The 21,658-nt window shown below is 37.6% G+C and overlaps 1 protein-coding gene across 5 annotated transcripts in view; it reads right to left on the reverse strand.

Annotated features, from left to right (window-relative positions):
• Positions 993–21,658, reverse strand: part of ETV1 (ETS variant 1) — a 65,044-nt gene continuing 44,378 nt past the window's right edge. For all 5 annotated transcript variants that reach the window (XM_021387820.1, XM_021387819.1, XM_021387821.1 and 2 more), the window contains 5 exons: positions 15,611–15,679; positions 13,110–13,178; positions 9,919–10,088; positions 6,287–6,388; positions 993–3,814 (listed from right to left, as the gene is read on the reverse strand). In XM_021387820.1, coding sequence (XP_021243495.1) covers positions 3,593–3,814; positions 6,287–6,388; positions 9,919–10,088; positions 13,110–13,178; positions 15,611–15,679 — 632 coding nt within the window. In that variant the 3' untranslated portion in view covers positions 993–3,592. The remainder of the gene's footprint in view (positions 3,815–6,286; positions 6,389–9,918; positions 10,089–13,109; positions 13,179–15,610; positions 15,680–21,658) is intronic.

The following is a 21,658-nucleotide window of genomic DNA, read 5'->3' on the forward strand; positions in this document are numbered from 1 at the left end:
AATCTCAAAGCAGAAAGGGTCCTGAGCAAAGGGCTCTTCACAGGGAACTATGGGAGAAAGTATTCCTGTACTCCCATTTGTCCTCAGTACGATGACAGCCAACTCCAAAGTAAAGCAGGCAGATATGGTCTGACCAGAATGTGGACTTCATGCTTTTAGAGTATGTACTGTTAAGAATTGCACCACAGTTGATGTATAGGGAAGTTACACTGGTGACCTTGGAGAAGAAAGGCTTAGGCTCTCCAGCAAGGATAGCCATATCCCTAAGGCCAAATTTGTGCATTGCCCTAAACCTGCAATATTAACTCCCTTAAATGGATTCTGAGGGACTCTGCCATGTCCTTATGTAACTGCACCTCTTCAGCTACCAGCATTGCTGAACTGCCACAGCAAAGGAAGAACGTTCGAGCACCTACAGCCACCACACTGAGCATGTGTCCTGCAGTGATGTCTCCCAGGTTTGCTTCACAGTAGCACTACCTCATGCTGTCTGCTGCTACTGGCAGCAAACGCACAGAAGCCAGCATGCGCAAGCTGCTTCCCTTACAGTTTCTCCTAAAAGAGGAGAACAGTTGAAGCCTGTGCGTTTCCTCCTGCTATGATACAACTGAAAACAAAAAAGCCCCAAACAATAAAAAGCCCAGCACCCCAAACACACACAATCAAATTCAGTAGGATATTAAAATGCTCTGTGAAAATGTGTATGAGTTCACAGTTGGAATCAATCCTCTAAATTTACATAGTCCATCCTTCTTTAGTCAGACAAATACAATGCTCTGTCAACCTAAATACTAGAACTCGTATATAACTACAAGTGGATTGTATGTACTCCTCATTTTTCCTTCTTTTTTTTTTTTTTTTTTTTTTAATTATGTTTTGCGAGATGCCGTCCTAGGCACTGCAAACAGACCATCATCATCTCCTCTTCCAAAAGAACTTTACTGCAAGGGCCTCTCCAGTCCACATGTTCAGGAATCCAATACACAACAATCTTGCAGGAATCAGCTGCCAGATTTATTATTCTACCTGAAAACCCCAAACAAATAAACAAAAAAACAAAAAACAAACAAAAAAAACAAACAAAACCAAGCCCAAAGAAACAAAAACGTGGAATAAAAACAGACTTTAAATAAACTTCTTAGGTACATTTTAAAAAGGGTTAATCAGTTCAGTGAAAGACTTTTATATCTTCTGCTGAGAGATCATGGTAATGTTGGTCTGATTGCTTGTCTTTTCAGTGAGTAACTACCGTATACAGATATATATATATTTCTTCTTAAATATTACACGTTATGCATTTTTTCCTTTTTTTTTTTTTCCTACTCTTTTTTCCTTTTTTGCCCAACCCCTCTCCCATACCCACCATCCTGCCTCAGGCAGGAGGCACTTCATGCTGACATTAAAGAACCAAAACCAATCCATGGACTTTTCATCAAAGCATGTTTCATTTGAACCTTATTTCAATAGAAACCGTTTTGTTGTTTTCTCTTTCCTTCTTGCTAATTCTGCAATTTGAGACTTGTGATTCTGGGTTGATCACTGCAAATGTAAGTGCCATTAAGAATTACAGATGACGGAATTAGGTGACATATTAAGGCATATACACACTCCCATTAAATATGTTGTCTTATGGATCTGACTAAATTAAATACCTGCTCAAAAGTTTTTTATGCACCTGTGGTTTCTAGTGATCACTACTTCTTTACTTTTGATTAACTGCTTATTAAAATATTCATAGCTTAACTCGTGTCTTAACTGACACAGGATGGAAAATATACCACAAATTAGGATTGTCTTTGAAATCCATCCATTGTGATGAAAATTATTGTTTGATGGTTACATGTTCATTTTCCTCCCACTTCTCGAGAACGTAGGAAAATGATGCACTCCATAGAACACCTGTTTAAATTTCACTGGGCAAAGAAAGAAATCCTGATCTTACCGGCTCTCCCTTCCCTCAAACTAGGAAATATTACACTTCAGAGAAAGTGCTCATAAGTCTTTAAATTTTTCTTTTTTTTTGCTTTGTCTTTTTTTTTTTTTTCATTTTACATACAGAATATCGTGTGTGGCTTGTGTTTAAGATTACCCCTCACAAAAAAAAAAACAAACAAACCCAATTTCAAAAACATAAACAATGGAAAAAAAGAACTCAAAATTTAAATTGTCTTTCGAGCATATCTGATCACATTTACATTTAGTGTCCAAAACAAGTTGATTGGTAACATCAGTGCCAGCACTACAATGTCATACAGCGACTTCATGGTATTGACAGTTCATCTATTCTCCGTTCCACCGAAAATCACAAAAGGTTCTGCAGAGCTTTCCTCAGCAAGCTGAAGCTTACTAGTCATTTGTGGATGCGCATAAAAGCTGCTTATAGCACTGCTATGGCATAAGCTATTTTCTAAGCAATAAATGGTTCAAGTCATCTATTTTGTCCTGAAATGCTACCTGTAGTTACAGCATTGCTTATAAATGGTCATAGTAAATTCAGCATCAAAGAGAATATTACAGAAAAAGACAGCAGCAGAAGCATTAGCATTATCTAGTATTTATATATGTTATCAACATAACACAGCAGTAAAAGGTTTAAATGCATATTAATGGGTACCATGTCTAAAAATTACTAAAGTACCTATTTAGTGTATTGGATATTTTTCTCAAGGAGTGCTTGCTGTGTCTAAACAGCATAATTAGATATGTGACTTAGTACAGTTAATTCCTATTGATTAAATAACTTATTTATGTACCAAAGGAAATGGAAGGATACAAAATGTTTTCTCCATCCTAATCATGATCCCGTATTTAATGCTGACATGATCATCAGACAGCCTATCACATGTAATTACTACCCTCAAATGGATCTTGGATGGTCCAAGCGATAGCATTGGCCATATATGTATAAGAACGTGACTCCAGTTACAGCACGCAGCTTGCAGCCTGAAGTCAGGGATTTTGTGACTTAGTCCTTGTTCTTAAGGCTACTCTGCAAATATGTGGGATTTTTTTTTGAGGCCCTACAAATAAACAAACGAAGAAAACTCTAGAGATATCTGTTTGCTTTTGGAGGCAAGCTGCAAGGTCCACCACTTCAAACTTCTAAATTAAATGCTGCGGTATACGCTTTGCTTCTCTTTTATATCTGCAGAAAGACAATTAAGAATGGCAAGAAACAACTGCCCAAGGCATGCTCTGCTGATATTATCAGCAAGCGGTTATTTTGCACAATGAGAATTAACTGTACTACGGATACCCAGAGAAAATGTACAATATCTTATGTTGATATGAAACAAAACGGACATGATATAGCTTTTTTGTACTTAAAACCTGTATGTTCCCTTCCCAAACTTAATAAAAAGCAAACCCACCCTTTTCCTCCTGTTACACACAATAACGTTTAGTTTCCAACCCTCCCCTTTCAAATAAAGTGCGCTGTCCATGGCAGACCATAGGAATAATGCAACAGGAAAAGCCCCTTTTAGTGTACTATTTAAAAAACAAACTGAAGTCGATTCAGCTTTCCTCTGGCTCTTGCGAAAGAGGAGAAGCCTAAGAGAGGGGGAAAACACCCCCTTTACTGTCACTGCTGTTAATAGACATAGCCTTCATTATATGGGTGGGTGTTGCAGCAGCCACTATCTTGCATGTAGACCATGCTCTCGTCAAAGTGGGACAGGGGAACAGTGTCCTCCTCATTGATGTGGCGCTCCATGTCAGTCTTCAGTAAGGGGCGCTGGTTGTCTGGAAAGGCCATGGAGAAAAGCGCTTCAGGGTCGCAAACGAACTTGTAGACGTATCTTTCTCCAGCAACCTTAGAATAACAGAAAAAGGCAGTGTAAGTCTTGATGGTTTTGCAACTCCACGTTCAACAGATTTCTGATGAACTCATCTTCATTACACAATTAATAACGAGGCAGCAGAATGGGTAAGGACAATAGTAAAGACAATAGGGATCTGCAGAAGCAGATTATGCAGAACTGTCTTGATTTTGAGACACGTGATATCCTCTTGGAAGATATACTAGCTATTTTACTTTCAAACTTTGTTTGCAGTTGTTTCCTTTACTTAGCCACAAATGGAACTGTTAGTATTGGAAAATGTAAACAAATTGTCACTACAGAGGCAAAATAAAATGACTAAGTCCAACACTGTATGTGAAGTGGAAAAAAGAATCACATTGCATGATAGAGATCTGAATTTCACTTTACGTAGATTGATTCATACTTAAGTATAAAAGCACTTAGTTATAGTGCGTGCTGATTGTACAGGGACAGCGTAAGCAAATACGTAAGCTAATATGTACTTAGCAATTGCTCATGCAAAGCCTGGAACATTTAGATTTGCTTATGGAGTGGCAATTTGTCCAACAATCCTAGTTTTCCCTTATTCAGAAATACCACTAAATGTCTGTACTTTGTCCACTTAAAAGCTGAAGAATGATATTAAAACAAACAAAAAAAACCACACCAGAATTATTGTCATACTAAAATGAAAAAAAAAGCTACTCAATAATGTCTCCTCAAGAACTCCATTTAAAGAATTACAGTAAAAAATACGAGCAATGTTGCATTCTCATTGACTAAAATTATTTGAAAATAAAAATCATAAAGATCATCGCTTCTTGCAACACTACCTAGCAAGGCACTGAAGATGAATGAATGAAGGTGGAAAAGTATTGCAAACTTAACTTTATTCTTATGGGTGCAAAACAGTCTGTAGCATCTCCTTAAAATTTCATCTTATCTTTTCTACAAATGTAATGTTTTGGCAGAGTCTACATTCAGAAACAGGATATTTGCACAGCCTATTAACAGTGCTTAACTTAAAACAAAAGGGGAAAAATGTATGTGCACATTTTGCAGTAAAGAAACTATGAATTTATAACCTCCATTAGTTTTAGCATAAACTAAGTTGTCAGATAAGATGATCCAAGGGAAAGTTTCAGACACTGCTGTTAGAAAAGTAAGCAATCAAATTAGTTTTTAAAATGTGTGTTAAATACACTCTTATAGACAATAAAGTAGTAATTAAAGACTTAGCAAGTTAGTTGTCAGAAGAACTTTCCACGTTAAATGGATGTGTCCATATAATTCCTATCCTCACCTTTTCAACTTGTTTCACCCTCTTTGCCGCTTATTCTTGATTCTGGGCTGCCTTTGAATTGTCCATGCAGCCAAAACTATAAACTGCAATGAGGAACACCTCTGGCTGCAGCAGTACCCAACAAATCCAAGCATTTCTGCTTCTCCCTGACTGGACCTAGTTTCCAGTCCACTTTACGGAGTGCAGAGGTAAAAGACACAAAAATGGATGAGGCAGTGTTGTTGGAAGTACTGTAAGCCAGTACTAGCACAAGTTGTACAAGCTGAACTCCAGAGAGTGAAACAGGTGAGCACTACAATAATCCCAGAGTAGCAGCAAGAGAACCTGTAGTAGCAACGCCAAACTCAGACTTCAAAAGCCCTACTGGAAAAGCTACCCAGCAGCTTGAGCTCAGAGCATCGTTTTCACTCATGCAGCTGGCCAATGGAAGGTTTAAACATGTTAGTCATCACAGATCACAAAACTAATGTGCAAAGATATGGAGCAAATATCTAACACAAGGTGTTCATTGTGATCTTTGACCATATCTAATAATTTTCTAGAATTAGGAGGTCTCTCACATTGCCAAGCTACATAACTCTGCACAGCGAGATTTAAAAATATACATGTTAATCAGCAAACCGCAGGAAAATAACAGGTTGAATACTGTCAGCAAGATCAGGCTGTTATATACACAAATTTTTGTTAAATATTTCTCATAATTAGGCATATTATAAAATACTGAATTTCACTTAAAAATAGTATTATTACAAAGCTATTATTACAAAAATTAGTAAAATATTTACTATTTTAACAGGTATCATTTTTCTCCCCTAACTTGCAGTTACAGAAGTACCTAAGCACTGGTCAGTTAATTTAGATCTGCAAAACATTATTCTTATTGTACTCTGCTGTTTGCCTTTCCCAGGTTCCAGGAAGCTCTTTGGATATTTTTGAAGGTTACCTCTTTCCCTTTAATCCTGATGTGCACTGTATGAACTAAAAACATATACACTTTTTACACAGAAACAAATATCTTGATGCATATACTGGATGTGGTAGGTGAAAAAAAGAGCCTAAGGTTTGTCTAAATAGACGAAAAACCTACCTAAGCAATGTAGTTATAAGTACTCCTGATAAACTGACTTGTAGATTAATATTCAACATTTCAGTGAAATTTAATACAGAATTAGCTGCTCACCTTTTGCATGATTCCTTTTTCATAATAATAGCGAAGTGACCGGCTAAGTTTATCATAGTTCATAGCTGGCCTATTTTTCTGAATCCCCCAGCGACGTGCCACCTGCCACAAAAATGGATTAGCATTGATTTGTTAAATGCATTTCACAAGCAGATCTTATCATCAGATATTTTATTTGGGGATTGAGTGGGGGAACCCTGCAGGTGGAATGCATAAATAAAAGAGAAAAGGCTGCTGTGACCTGAATTTCCCACGTACTAACTAAATTTTTAATTGGACTCACCATCATCCATTAAACTTGGAATAGACTTACTCACTTGCAAACCTAGTGGTGGGCTGTTTTTTGTTGTTGTTGTCACTGTTTTGTTGTTGTTGTTTTTTCAGAAAAACAATGAAAAATAGTCATAAAAAGACATGATAAAAAATATTTATAAAGCTTCATTGGAAAAATTTAAAGAAAGATGAAAACTCTTCTTTAGTTTGTTAATATGAATAATTGCACTATTTTTGAGTTTTCTTTCCTGTCAGAAAGCTAATAAATTATATTAAAAACACATACATACGGGCTTAGTTCATGAACTAATACAGGCCATAAATTGGAATGATGGCAATGCTGAGATCATAAGAAGATGGGAGTCAAAAGTAAGTCCTAAACACCACTACAGAAAAAAAATAAATAAAAAAAAAAGGTAAGGGGAGGCAGGATAATCATTTGGAGGAACTACATGGCAGTACGATGAACCAGACAGAAACTACACAATTGCAGTTGTGTAATTTCCCTTAAAAATAATATCAAAAAGTAGTCACAAGCAATCTGCGAACCATTCCAGAGAATGATATGGCTTCTGCTCCTATGATTTCTACTTGCCTGTATTCTTCCTGTTTTATTGGCAAAGGTAGTTCTGGAGAAAGAGACTTGTTTCAAGAGCTGAACTGCGTATTCCCCACCCAAAATTATAACTGGTCATCGGCAACATTTCAATTACTGACTATGAATGTCAATTGAGGAGAAAAAAAAGAGATGATGAACTCTTTAAAACACATTCTATAAAAATGTTTGCAAGGTGCATATGCACACAGATCTGTTATAAGGAGAGTAACCAAGCATCTTCTCTACAGACAGCACTACAACACTTTCCCATAGGTGTCTGGAGTCTTTTGATGCAAACCATAGACAACATCCAGCATTGAGAACTGAAGGGGACTAAATAACAATAGTAAAACCCATGTCTTTGATCTACATCTGGACAGTAATTATTTAAAATGTCTTTTTAAAGCATTATTTCCTTTCTACAGTTCAGACTTTCAGGCTTATGTAAATTATCAAGGCTTTGCTAACTTTAGCCAAGTTATAGCTGTATCAAAACATACCTCCAAATCATGACAATTTATACCAGCTGTACATTTGGCTTAGATATACAACCGTGATTTGCCTATTCATCTTTGTAACACATGCCTACATCTTTCTTTCTTTATTCCTGCCAAGTTTTTCCCTGCATTAATCAGAGTCCTAAAAATCACCATTGTATCAAGTTTGCATAGTACAGCAAAGCGTATATAACAAAACAATCGTTGAGAACGTATTATATTGTGTGGTATTTTAACACACATGAAAAAGCAAGCAAGTCCAGAAGTAATCTTTGTAAGCGAGTCTTCCTGTCCTTCATCTGCAGAGCATATATCAAATCATGCTTTGGGGAAGGGACTTGGGGTTCTAGCCTTCCACTCCATCTTCCCGCTGAAGGTTACTGTGCCTATGACAAGGCAGCAGAAATGGCCCTATGCCAGTTCTAAACCTCCACAGTTTACGGCCAAATGCGTTCTGAAATAACTATGGTGCCCAAAAAGCTGATACATACTTGTTTCTGTCGTCACGCTTTCTACAGGGACATAAATCTGAAGAAAGGGATGAGATACAAAGTTCGTGTCATTGACATCCTAACCTGCCACAGCTGAATCAACAAGCTCTTTGACATCCCCTCAATTTACACTTGGCAACCAACAGAAGTGTGCAACTTCCCACAGGTTATTCTTATTTTAATCAACAGTTTCTGTTGGATCCACGGCACTCCCGTGAAAACAACTTAGCCTCCTTTGTACTCACTGAGAGCACAGAGGAGCAAGCAAGTTTCAAGTAGTCTGTCTCTTCCAGATCTTAGATGCAGCGTTGCTTAAAAAAACAAAGCAACTGCTGTGCAGTCACACAAGCAGATGATCTAACTTACATCCAACTCTTTGGGGAACTATGCAATGAGGAACTCTTAGTGCTTTGTTTTTTTAATTTTCCTTTCCATATCTAATAAAATCTATAACGTTTTTGCACCATCTGCTGGGAACCATTTTTCAATAAGCCCTTTTGATCTTTAAAAATGCTGGATACTGAGATTGGAGCAATGGATGTTCTATGGTCAAATCTTCAGATGCGCAATGGCAGGATCTGCCAAGCTGAATATAACTAGCATTGGAGAACTCTTGGACAGAACAGAGCTGGCACATGGGTCTCTGCAGCAGCCTGCCCATCAGCCAGACCATGTCAGGAAGAAAAGGAGCATTAGTATTGTCCACTCCCCAGCTACCCTTAGGGCTGCTGACGCATCACGGAACTTAAATGCAAGAAAGCTTTCAGATTGCTTATGGCAGCAGATGGATGGCAAATGGCAGAAATAGCTGGTAGAATGCAGAAGCTGCCTTACACCCCCAAAGCTTCCTACTCAGCTCTAACTCAGAAAGAATCCTGAATGAAAATTTACTGTGTTCTCTTCTACTGCTCAAGCCCTTCCAAGTTGCAAAATGTAAACCAAAATGATATTCCTTTTTTACAATACTCATCAAATCATCTACATTGGTATTAGAATAAAATTCTAATAATAATTCAGATTTCCTAATAGTTTCCACTGCTGTTTAGAACACAGGATAGATTATTTAAAGTTAACAAGTCAAGAAACTTTATGTAATAAAATGTTCAATTTATTCCTGTTTATCACACAAGCGAACTAAGTCATGGTTCAGCAAATGTTCATGAATACAAGTAATTTTATCTACCCCATGAGTCCTTCATGGTTCAGGGAAACTGTGCATGTGCAAGAGTTTCTGCAAGAGTAGGACCTAAATGCACAATAAGCAATCTAATGATACAGATAACCAAGAATACTCTAAAAAAAAGGCCTTTTTATATAATTTCAGTGGGATTTTACTGCCTCACATTCTTAAATTTCTTTGTCATCTGTTTCAGACTTGGAGTCTTTCATTCTACAGATAAAAAGTTCCAACTTCACACACCTTTACACTGAAGAGTATTTGATACTAAAGAAACTATTCAGGGACAAGTTTTCAAAGGAATGGAGAACAGAACTCTTCCTGGAAAATAATTCTAAAAAATCTGGGCCCTGCAATTAATACAGAGTATTTTGAAACTCTGTACTTGCAATATATTCATTATTTTATGGGACTTGAAAATTAAGTCTAAGGTCAAGCATACCTCTGTACACTCCCACTATGAGTTCTTTCCATTACCCTTTTAAAGTGCTAAGAAATGAAATACTGAAGCAAAACACAGGTTAACTGTGAAAGAACAGTGTTAAATCTCCAGTACAGGGCAGTGGATTTCAGGACAAACTTTTCATCTAACCCACCTCCTCCGGCTCAATCAGCTTGAATTCCATGCCTCGGCCAGTCCACGCTATGAAGTGGGAGTTTGATGGGTCATCGAGAAGAGCTACCAAGAACTGCCACAGCTGAAGTGAACCTCGCCGTTGATACGTGGGTCCCTCCCGGTACATGCCTGGCTCCTGTTTGACGTCACCTGCACAAAATAACAACGTTAGCTGAGCAATCTGCAAAAAGCATCATCACTCAGTTTGTTGGATAAGCTGGCAAGGCAATCATGAAGGTTAATAAAATTGAAGAAAAGAATGCTTACTACCCAACTGTCCACAAATGCAGTAGTCTCCTTTCTCCTGCTATTAAGTGTAAACACTCTTACAATAACATATTCATACACGAACGAGTACCTAAATTGAGTCACACTTTATGGAAGTCTCCCTAAGCCTATCCCCATTCACTTCTGCTACATGCAAATCTTGCTTGCAAACTGTTTTGTAATATCCTCTATCTGAAAGAGCTTGAACTATTTTTGCAAGCAACTCTGATGTCTGAAGAACTGCATTTGTATACTATACTTTGAACAAACCCCAGTTTTGGAAATTCAATGTGTGCTTCATAAAGCTGCAAAACTCTATTGAACAAAATTTCTTTTGCATGCAAATTCTCTAAAGGAAAATTTGACAAAGTATTTGACTTGGACTTAAACAGCATGTGCTTTACATATAGGTATGCAAATCCTGCAGATATGTGAGTTCCTCTGTGGCATATTGGACTTGCATATAAGCACACATTACTTTTACTTGTATCTACATATTATATCAGTATTCCTCTGAAAAGAAGTAATTTTTATAAAATTTCAAATCCAGATGAAGCTATTAAAACCAACAATATTCTGCTGTTCCACAAGCTGCCAATGAAAAACTGTCCTGCTTCATCCATACTGTGTCCCTCTTGTTTTTAAATAATATTCATATAAACAATTCATGCAAACAACAACAGCTGAAAGGTTTGATGCTGATTTTCTGTGAACAATGACAACAATCCTCGAAACACCAGTAAAACTCCTCATTTAAAGTACCAGACCTGCAGCCCTTGTGAATAACACATGACCTGTTTAGTACCAAACCACAGCATTAGGATGGTCATTACAGAATGGCTCCAACAAGTGAGAGTAAGAATAATAATATTAAAAATGGACCATTTCCTTTTGTAATCAGGAAAGAAAACTGAGTCAATAGCTGTGGAAAACAAATAAATCAACACAAGGCTTTTTGGTTTATGTGAGGTTTAAGCTCCAGTCCTGAAAAGCTTTCTTTTCCAAGGACAGTATTTTTCTTTTAATGATAGCTGAGCAATGCACAAACAGCAAGTGCAGTATTACAGAGGATCAGATTATTTGGCTGTGTTGATCTTTGATTTGAAATCAAGCAGCTGAGAATCTACTTCTGAAACATCAAGGCCAGTCCTGGGCTTATCCCACTCTGGTTTTACAGACCAAAACATAACAACATATTTGCTACATTTTCTTCAAAAGTCATCAGGCTACAAGTATAAACACAAATATTTGTATCATGATATCAATCTTCTAGAGTACAAGGTGTTGTCTCAGTGAACACTCATTGCAGCTACTAGCAGACTTAGTGCTTTGCAAACAAACATTTCCAAACTTTTTTTTTTAATTTTATTTGTATTTCTTTCCTGTTTTCATTCACTCCTTTTTACAAAACTCAAGCAAACAAAAAGGTTTTTCAAGAAAGCAATGTACAAGTACTCATGAAGAATTTTAACTTCTTCTAGAACAGGGTCTGATCCCATTCCCATAAATATAATTTTGTCACTGGTACTGAAAACAGATCAGGCACAAAATGATTCGGGGAAAAATGAAAAACTAAATAAACAAAAAGACACAAACTAAAACAAAACCACATGACAGGATATGCTTGGTGGAAAATAAACAAACAAACAAAAACATTCCAAAGCCAGTGTATAAAGCAAACTTTCAAATAAATGACCCTTTCAGTTAATGTGTAAATCCTGTGACAATGCAATACTGGATTAAGCAATTCTTAGAATTAGGTGAAGGCTAAGATTATTTAAATTCCTCTGTTTATTTCCCACTATTCCTTACCAACTCTGAAATGTACATGACACTTCAGGTTGAGGAACGTGTAATTCTTCAGATTAATTTCACTTTAGAGTCTCCCATTCTTCAGCAAACACATCAAATGCTGCTAGATACACAATCATTTTGCAGTCCATCTAAGTAAGTCTCAGGGAAAATCAAACAAAACAAAGCAGAAGAAAAATAAATAAATAAAGAGCAAGAGTTCTCCAGCTCTCCTTTAGCTATGGTCAGAGAGTTGTTCACAAGTTTATCAGAAGGTATCTAACTCTTCCTGTAAAAATAAATAAAGCTGGACATACATACAGTAACTCAAAGAAGCCACTCTAGCAAATTTAAGTAATTGATCTCCAAATTACTTCCCAAAGTTGCAGACTAACAGAGTCACCAACAAGAAACACTGAGTCCATCTACTTTGTCTATAATGAAATAAATCTGAAATCAACTGAGTTACATCAGGAAACTCATTTTACATCAGAGTAACTGAGGATAATTCAGGCCATTTATTTTACTTGACCCCAGAAACCCTCCGGAAAAAAATTCTGTAAGAATAGGTAGTGGGTAGATCATTTGTTTGTTATCAATCCTACTGAGAAATAAGGCACTAGTACACCTAATGTAGCACAAAAACACTTACGCCAAACAAAAATGCCCTATATGTTCACTACCTACTATTCATCTCTTCACAGACAACAAGAAAAGAGGCTTAATCTTCAGTGAAACCAAAGCTGTTGCTTTCTCCTCTGTTTTGTTAATTATGAGAGATGCTTTAATTAAATCTCTAACAAGAAGCGGTATGTGAACATCAGTGCAATGGAAATCCTCCCATTACTTATCAACAGTAAAGGAATTGAGCTCCTTTGCTCCAACTCTGGAATCCTTCACTGGCAAAAGCTGAACAACATCCTACTGAAAAGGAGACTTTGGTTGCAAGAGACAAAGGTCAGCTTTGGTTGGGTGCACGGCAAATGGTGTGTTAAGGAATCCTAAATTAGAACGTTACTGACCTTTTTTTGATCAGCAACAGAGAAAAGTCCCTCATCTTTTCCTTTTTCATCTCCCCACACAAGAAAAGAGAGAGAGATGTATCATACATACCGTCAAACTTCTCTGGAACAACACAAGTGTCATCGTAAAACTGCCTAGGTCCCTTTTCATACATACAACCTGTAAGTTAAAGACAAAGAGGTGTTTATTTAAAAGACGCACGGAGAAAGATGAACCATAGGCTTAATGCCAGAAGGAACACTAAGTCACAGGAATCAGATTAATATCCCACATCCTTTACACACCACCCAATCACAATATTTTGGCCACAGTACAGGAGTGTTTAATTAACGTATGCATTCCCAAAAGACTGCTAATCGCAACCTGCAAAAATGAAAAAGCACCCATCTTTCTTTATGATTTATTTCTAAATGTTTGCCTCATTTCCTATTTGAATTAGCATGGCTTTAACTTTTAACCATTAGCTCCTGTGCGTCTTCTGCCTGCTAGACTAAAGAAGCATTACTCAGTATTTTTCTCTCCATCCATGCATAAGTCAGGCATTGGATGTTTACTCCAGTTCAGGTAATTTTGTTAAATTTATTTTTGTCACTAAAAGACGCTCTCTGCAACCTTGCATTTTTTCTAGCACTTTCTTCTGTGTACACTCCTACTTTGCAGTATTATTTTTAATGTCTTGATTAACCAGAACATATTGGATGCCAGTATCACCCTTGCTAGTACAACCTGGAGAAGCAAAACATTCCCTCCTTTCCTGCCTCACTCTGGCCCTCTTTAACGGAGCAAATCTTGCACAGGTATTTTTTGCCATACACCTGCAATGTCTTGTTGGGCTGATTTCCCACTGTGAAATGGAGGAGGTGGCCCATCTCAAAATCATTTTTGCCAATACACTGTTTCCTGGTTCCACAGGTTTGGTCTATGTTCAACATATGAAAAAAAAAAACACACACAAAAAAAAACAAAAACAAAAAACCCAATGAAATGAAAAAACCTTTTTGTTTAATGTGCCCAGATTACCATGCAATTGAAATCATTTTGTGTGACTGCCCTGTCCTGCCCATTATTTACTGCTATGCCATAAAGTTATCAGTTAACTTTGTTCCGTATCTTTAATGAAAATATTGAATAGCAACACTCCTGATTCCTATGGCTGTAACAGAAACAAATCCATGCAGTGATGGTTGGCCAATGACAGCCACTTTCAGATCTGTCAGTAAGCCAGGTCTTAATGTATTTAATGTGTACTTTATTGATACTGCCTAGTGCTAACTTCTTAATCAGAATGTAATGCAGTGGCAAATTGAATGCCATAAAAAAAAGGCCAACTACACAATACAAGAGACAAGTCTTTACCAATCAAACTTTTAATCTCAACAAAGAATGAAATCAGATTTTTTTGACATGACCTTTATGTCATAAAATCACGCTGACTGATTTCTAAACACTGAGAACAAATATTTACCATCTCTGTTTTTTCTGCGTCATTCATAACAACTTTACCACCTCCAAGTACTTATGAGTGCATAACATGGCTAAGACTGTTCTTCCTCTGTCTGTGCTGTGATTAAAACTCAGGTCTGTTGACCCTAGCCATGCTGTTGTGGACTTTTCCCTAATGTCTTTCACCTCCCTTTGTAAGCTTATACACTTCATACAATTTCATATACCAATGTTGTTACAAATTTCCAGCTCCTATTTCACCTTCCTTGTTACATACCACCTTTTATTTCAATTTTCTGCCTTCCAATAAGCAGGTGGGTTTTAGCAACTTTTGTTACTTTTCCAGTTGAGTCTTTTCACTAATGAATGAAGTCTTACTAGAGGACTTTCATTCATACATCTGTTTGAATTCCCATCAATTTCATATAATTTTCTTTGGGATTGTGAAATTAGTTCCTTGGAGGAAAAATAAACACATTCTAAACAAAAAGAATCATATACTGACAAAAAAAGATACATCAAAGCAGGAGAGTGGAAGTCATAACCTCTTTCTCAGTGGTCATTTTTGCTTAGCTCTGCTGGTCTTCTTAATATGTATAAAATGCTATTACTCTGAATTATTAATTTTGACAATGATTTATGCTCTGCCTTACTGAAGTCATTAAGAGCCCTGGTCTATATAAAATGGCTGTACAATTTGGGTCTCAAAAAGCACCAGAACATCGAATTTAAAAAATCCTAACAAATGGGGGGGGGAAAAAAGCAACAAACAAATGCACACTGAAACTTTTTAAGTACAAAACGGATTACTTAACAGTTAACTGAGTCTGTCACACCAAAAGTCTGTAAAATATCATTTGAGCGGAATGGGTCATATGGACAAATTTTTAACTGTCTCTTCCTTTCAACAGCTGGAGCCCTTGAAAAGCAGAATGAGTAAATTCATAATAAAGTTGCTTCTATTCTAGTCAACTTGCAGTACTAGAATCTACAATACTTCAGCACAGCAGAAATATGAAACTGGGAAGGGAAAGACGACAGAGTCTTCCCATCAGCAGGATTAAACCAATGAACCCCAAATTCCTCCAGACTGTGTTTTTTTTTCCCCATTTCTCTCATACAAAAGTGATACATAATAGAAAACTTAACTTCTGTTCGGTTTGGGTGAGCCAGGAAGCCTTCTTGCCTCATGTAAATGGAATGGCAGCTAGGCACTTCTGAAAGGAGAAGACAATGCTAGTCAAAAGACTGTCTAGAATTAAAACAGTGCAGGTTATCATACTGCAGGTAAAAGAGCAACAAGGAGGATGCATATTACAAGAGAGAACCTTACAACCCAGTCAGTGTTTCAGAGCAGCATGCACATGGCATGGCAAAAGAGAAAATCAAAGTGAAGATCACAGATCGCATTCAGCGTAGGCAGCTGAACACAAACCCTTAATGCAATCGACCCAGCTAAAATCTGAGCCCTGTGACACGTACATTTGAGACAATTCACAGACTGAAAAATCTACACAAGACAATACAAGTATTTTAAACCCTGTCCTTGTATATCCATCTTTGTAACTAATTCAACTCAACATTTTTAATCAATTACACAGATAAACCTGTCCTGCCAATCACATTAGACACTTGAAAACTCTACATACACAGTATAATTAATATAAGTAATGTCAGGGTGAATCCGCAGTAGGCTATTGGTTTTTAGACTCTGGTTTAGGATTTGGAAAGTTGAAGAAATTTTCTGGAATTGCTAAGCATTTAAGCAGAGATTCAGCTACACCAATTTTACCCTCCACGTGTGCATGTGTGCTCTTACCAAAAAAGAAACCTCCTGAAATAAAAAATAGTGTACACATTCTAAGCAGTGCAAAAATCTATTTTCCATTCCACACTTCTACTCACATATGCAAGAAGAATGAGAAAACCACAGAAAAATTAATGAAAATTACATTCTTTATATGTCTTTGTTTTTTCCCTGTGTCTTGCACTCTACCTAACTAGTGACAATCTGGGCAGAGGGACTTGCAAAGATAAATAAACCATATATGTTTGCCCTTCTAGATCACATTTAGCTCACTTCATGGATATCACAAGTCTTGCTTAACACAGTCTATTAGATCTTGTGATGAATTTCTACACTGAAATATACAATCTATTACCAGTAACTTGTAACTCTAAGAGATGCAAACAGTGGTTGGAAGAGCAGACATTACTTTTCCAATACTGCCTAAAAACTATTCCAGAATGTGATTCCAAAATTCACTGTTCACTGACTAGTGATGAGTATAAAAGATTTGGCAGGAAAAGAAAATAAGGTTTTATACTGGCTTCACAAAACAAGTGAAACACAGGACAGCAGTAAGTTCCCTCTAACAGTCCCTGGCTTCTCCTGAACATCTGTGCCAAACTCTTCATTACCTCCTCTCTCAATGAAATGCTCAGTGCCTGCCTGCTCTCTAACATCTCAGACAGCTATTCTAAGCAGCCACATATCTCAACAACTCAGCAATCACAGAAGTCAAGTATAGCTCTGTAGACTAGAAGTCAAGGCTACAAGTAGTGGTTCACCTGCAAAGAATCACTCATCTTACCAAGCAGACTGAGTTTTAAGGAGAATGGAAAAATCTACGTAAAAAAGAGGAAGCTGAAGAGCTGAAACAGATGCTATTTTCTATTTTAGGTAAAAATTCCCTAGTACTGGCAGCAAAACCCTTTTTGACTCATGAACTCCGCTCTTGCAAAGTGATACAGCAGAGTACACAGAACAAAGAATTATGTATGCATCCAAGAAGCTACATTTTTAGCCAGCTTGGGGTTTCATCTCTCATGCTCCTAAAGTCAATTATAATTAACATCTGGAGTCTTTTTAAGACAAGCATTGTTTCTACCAACATTACTTAATCTTTTGGTTAGCTAGCACTTAAACAGTCCACAGAGGACCGAAAAATACAGCAGGCAAGTTTATTTCTCGTAAAGTAGCTAGAGTCTTGTTATCCTAAAGTGCTATCAGTTAATTTATGACTATCAGAGTGGGTCAGACTCTAATCAAATTGTAGAAACATTTCCAAAGTGATTATTCAATCAAATGACTAACATGGTTAATTAGGAGCCATAAACATTGCTCTGAAGTTCATCAAAGTAATGACTTGCCCAGAAAAATTACTGCTAATTAAATTGCCTGCTGCTTTCATTTCTACCTTATCTAATAAAAAGTCCAACCAATGAAATTTAGCATTGCAGTTTTAAATTGTACTAAATGCTTGACTAAAACCCAGAAGTATTTTTACTAGCTAAACGGAGCTACTTCAAAAGAAAACATTTTAGTATAGAAATTACAGAGCAATTATATGTTTTCTTCCTCTTGAAGTATTGTTTCAAGACAACAAATGAGACAGAAGTGGGCATAAAAAACTGCCAGAGAAGGACACAGGCATTTGAGTGACTGACTTGACCACCTTTTAGCAATTTTTAGTCTTTGAGGAGAAATGTGCCTGGCTTTAGGACCTGCAACATGCTTACTTTCAATGAACTAAAGTTACAACATCTCAAGAACAGCAGAATGAGTTTTCTTTTTATTAAAAAAACATGGAGATAGAAAAATTAATTTACTTTTATAGTTAATCTGAAATACTTAGAGGTCGTTCTTCATTGCTCCTCTTGATAAGAACAACATAACAGTCATCTTAAAACACTGAATGTGACATTATATCATGTTGGCCTGAAATATTTTTTCCCCAAGAGGTGTTATTTTAAAATTACTTGTAACGTAGACACTGCAGAAGTACTTTTGCCCCTGGAAATGTCACAGAGGAACTATTAGAAATTAGCAAAAAAGCAGAAAAAGCCCAAATAGACTTTCAAAGGACAAGCAAAATCTGCTGCTACGTTCAGCCGACACAGGTTCTAGACGTGACCATTGAATATGGCACTTAAATAGACCCTCGGTAAGAAAGCATTTCATGTTAACTACCATGCCAGAATTTAAAGGATCGGGATCAGCCTGTCACAGCTCTATATAACTGTAACTGAGCAGGAAACTTTTAAATCCCCTTTTCTGATTGTTATTCAGAAATAAGGACCAGGATTTAGACCCACAGTCACACCCTGAGCAGAAAGTATTTTCTGCCCAAGTCTCTGGACAGAGAAGACCCTGGGAAGATTAAGCTTCCTCAGGCATCAGGTTGAAGCAACTTTATTCTCCTGAACGAAGCAGAAACTGGGAACCTGAATCAGGATTTCCTCTTCAGCTGCCCCTCCAACTCTGACATTACACAGCCTTCCTCACTACAGAACAAGCTGTCACATTGTGCTCTCACTCTGAATTACTTTTCAGTTCACTCCAACAGCAGCATCCTAAGATCTGGAAGCCCAGGACAGGGCCCATGTACATGTGAAGGAGCAGAGCATGGCAGGAGGTGTTGCACCACAGAGAGGCAGAGCCCAAGGCTCAGCAGGTGCACATAGGCCAAATCAGGATGGGCGCAAATGCCAATGGTGCCAAAACTGGAACACTCCTACAGCAACTCATCCAGTTCTTCCATTTACACTTTAACCCAGTCATATCAACAACAGAAGCAATTCTCAAAAAGTTTGGAAAGACTCCATTGGCAGTGGATACAGCCACCTGCATAACTTAACTTATACCATATCCTTCTCAATTGTCCTCAGCGTGGTCTCAAAAAGAATTTTTGGCGCTTTGGCTCCTATTTCAGTGACTCAGAGTCGGTATAATTCCACATACACTTTAATACGCTGCACCACTTCTCTTCCTGTGGGCAAGAAATACAGCATGTGGAGGCTCTCACCGGTGCCACAGGGCACAGGAGGGCAGGCACAAGGCCCCCAGGTGCTGCCACACGTGCCAGGCCAAACCTGCCACTAGGCCTGGGCAGCCCTCTGTTGCCTGCTGCTTCCCTGAGTTGTGCAGGCTCCTCTCTGGTACACGTAGAGATGGCCAGGGCAGTGGGAGTGATTTCTACTGAGTGCAGAGACAAACGTAGCCTTTTTAAAACAAAATGATCAAGTTAGAACACATCATACTTTTGGCCTCAAACTTGGTAACATCACAATCATGCTGCAAATAACTGTTCTGTTCACAAATTTCCAAGAGTGCTGATAAGCTGTTTACAAAGAAGTGCTTCATCCACCACCAAAACCCTTTTAGCCTCATGGTGGAAAGCAGCTGTTACAGCCACTGAGAGGCTCTGTGCAGCTCAGAGGTGAAGAGCAATACTCAGAACAGGGCTTTTCAGGAAGGAATGGCAGGTCTTCAAGATAGATTACAGCTAAGAAAAGTTCATGATCTGTGTTGCACAGGGAGACACACCAAATGATTCTTTCTGATAAAAAACTTGTAGAACACATTGAAATTAAAACTCTTAGATCTCTGCACAAAAAGAAATTCATGCAGAAATACAAAAACTAATGACAGTCTTCCCACACAGAACTCACTTGAGCGTGTTTACACTCAAATGCTGGAGGATTGGATTTTAGTCCAATTACCATTGAAAACACTACCCTCTCAGAAACTACACTGTTAAAACACAGTTCTACAAACTGGTAAAATCTTGACAAAATGAAAGTCAGCATTAATTTCTCATTAGCAAGGGCAGCATGTACAATGTAAATGCACGGAAGTTACAGAGATAAAAAAAGGATCAGTATCTCCTGTAAAAATCCATCTGAAAATGAAGCTTGTTTTTCCCAAATCATTATGCTACTTAAAAACATTCAGAATGGAAGTTTTCGTTCTTCGTTTTGCCTGACTTCCACAATGACAGACAAAAACATCTACAAGTATGTGCACTCAAAGATACAGACAACTCCTAATTAATATTTCTTATTTTCTTACATTTCACTTGATAAAAATCTACCAGGTTTGGCCCTAAGAGCTCACTTCTAAGTGCAATTATCACACACAGAAAGAAAACCTTAAGCAAACAGCTTCCTTTCCACAACTTTGGTTTTTAGATCTATGACAGCATCTAATGCATTTTCTGAGACCAGATGTCAACAGCCTGTCTGGGCGATGTGTAACTTTTTATACAGCAGAACAGGAAAACAAAGGCTCATACATTCAGCACTGAAATGAAATTCCACATGGAACCAATCTTTTGAGCATACTTTAAAATCACGTATTTGCTTTTATTAACCTCAGTAACTGTAAAATGTATTTTAAACATCGCTTTTCCCTTTGAATTCAACAAAGCACAGCATTATTTTTTTTCCCCTTTCTCCTTTTGTTGGTAATCTTACAGCAAAAAATGTCTGTGTTGCTTTTTCTCCCCCGCCCCATCCCCTGCCTGTAGAATCGAAGTTGGACAAACACTGCACGGCTGAAGTGACATATTTGAATGGAATTCAGACCAACCAGTTCCTGTTTATGTTTCTGATTTGAGAATGTAGCCTTCTCATTCACTATACATTAGAAACACACCAAGGCCATAAATGGTGTCAGGTTACAGGCAGGCACAGCCAAGGAGCATTAATCATTACTTTAAGGCAACTGGCAAAAGCAGCAGCTGAGGGAACACTACACCCTTCAGCTCCGCATAAATGGACATTCCAGGGTTTGGTGTGGTTTTTTTTTTTTTTTTTTTCCCCTTCAGCATCCATTTTATGAATGAAACTTCAGGCTGCACAGAGTCCATTCATATAAAAGCTGTGCTCACAGGGCTCAGTCTCCCGGGATCAATCGGTCTTGGGTAAGGCTGATGTGATTGGTTTAAGGCAGGCTTCAGCCTTCCATTACTGATTTAAAATGCAGCCTGTGTCCATTTGACCTGCGTTAATGCACAAAGAGTAAATCCAGACTGTGCTCTCAATCCTCAAATCAAATCATTAGCCAGTGCCACTTACTGTAACTGTAGATTTAGAGGATATTTATCCATTTCTTTGAAAAAACAGACTGCAGGATAATTTTTCAGATCATACTGTCTGCTTTGAAATGAAAAATAGATGTATAGCCTCCTGCATATATGCTCTAAACTTAGTGTTCAGATTTTCATTTGTTCATAAAGACCACGTTACAAAATTAATTCTAGTGTAACTACAAATTTCTTTTAGATGGAATTACTGAGCAGAGGGAATCAGCTAGATGTGAAGCAAGAGAAAAGTTAAAATTTTGCCTGCCACAGCAATCTTCCCAAGTCCAGGTTTCCCATGTTCCTCTCCTCATATGCTATTATTTTCTA

This window comes from Numida meleagris, chromosome 2, assembly GCF_002078875.1.
Source record: "Numida meleagris isolate 19003 breed g44 Domestic line chromosome 2, NumMel1.0, whole genome shotgun sequence".
NCBI lineage: Eukaryota > Metazoa > Chordata > Aves > Galliformes > Numididae > Numida > Numida meleagris.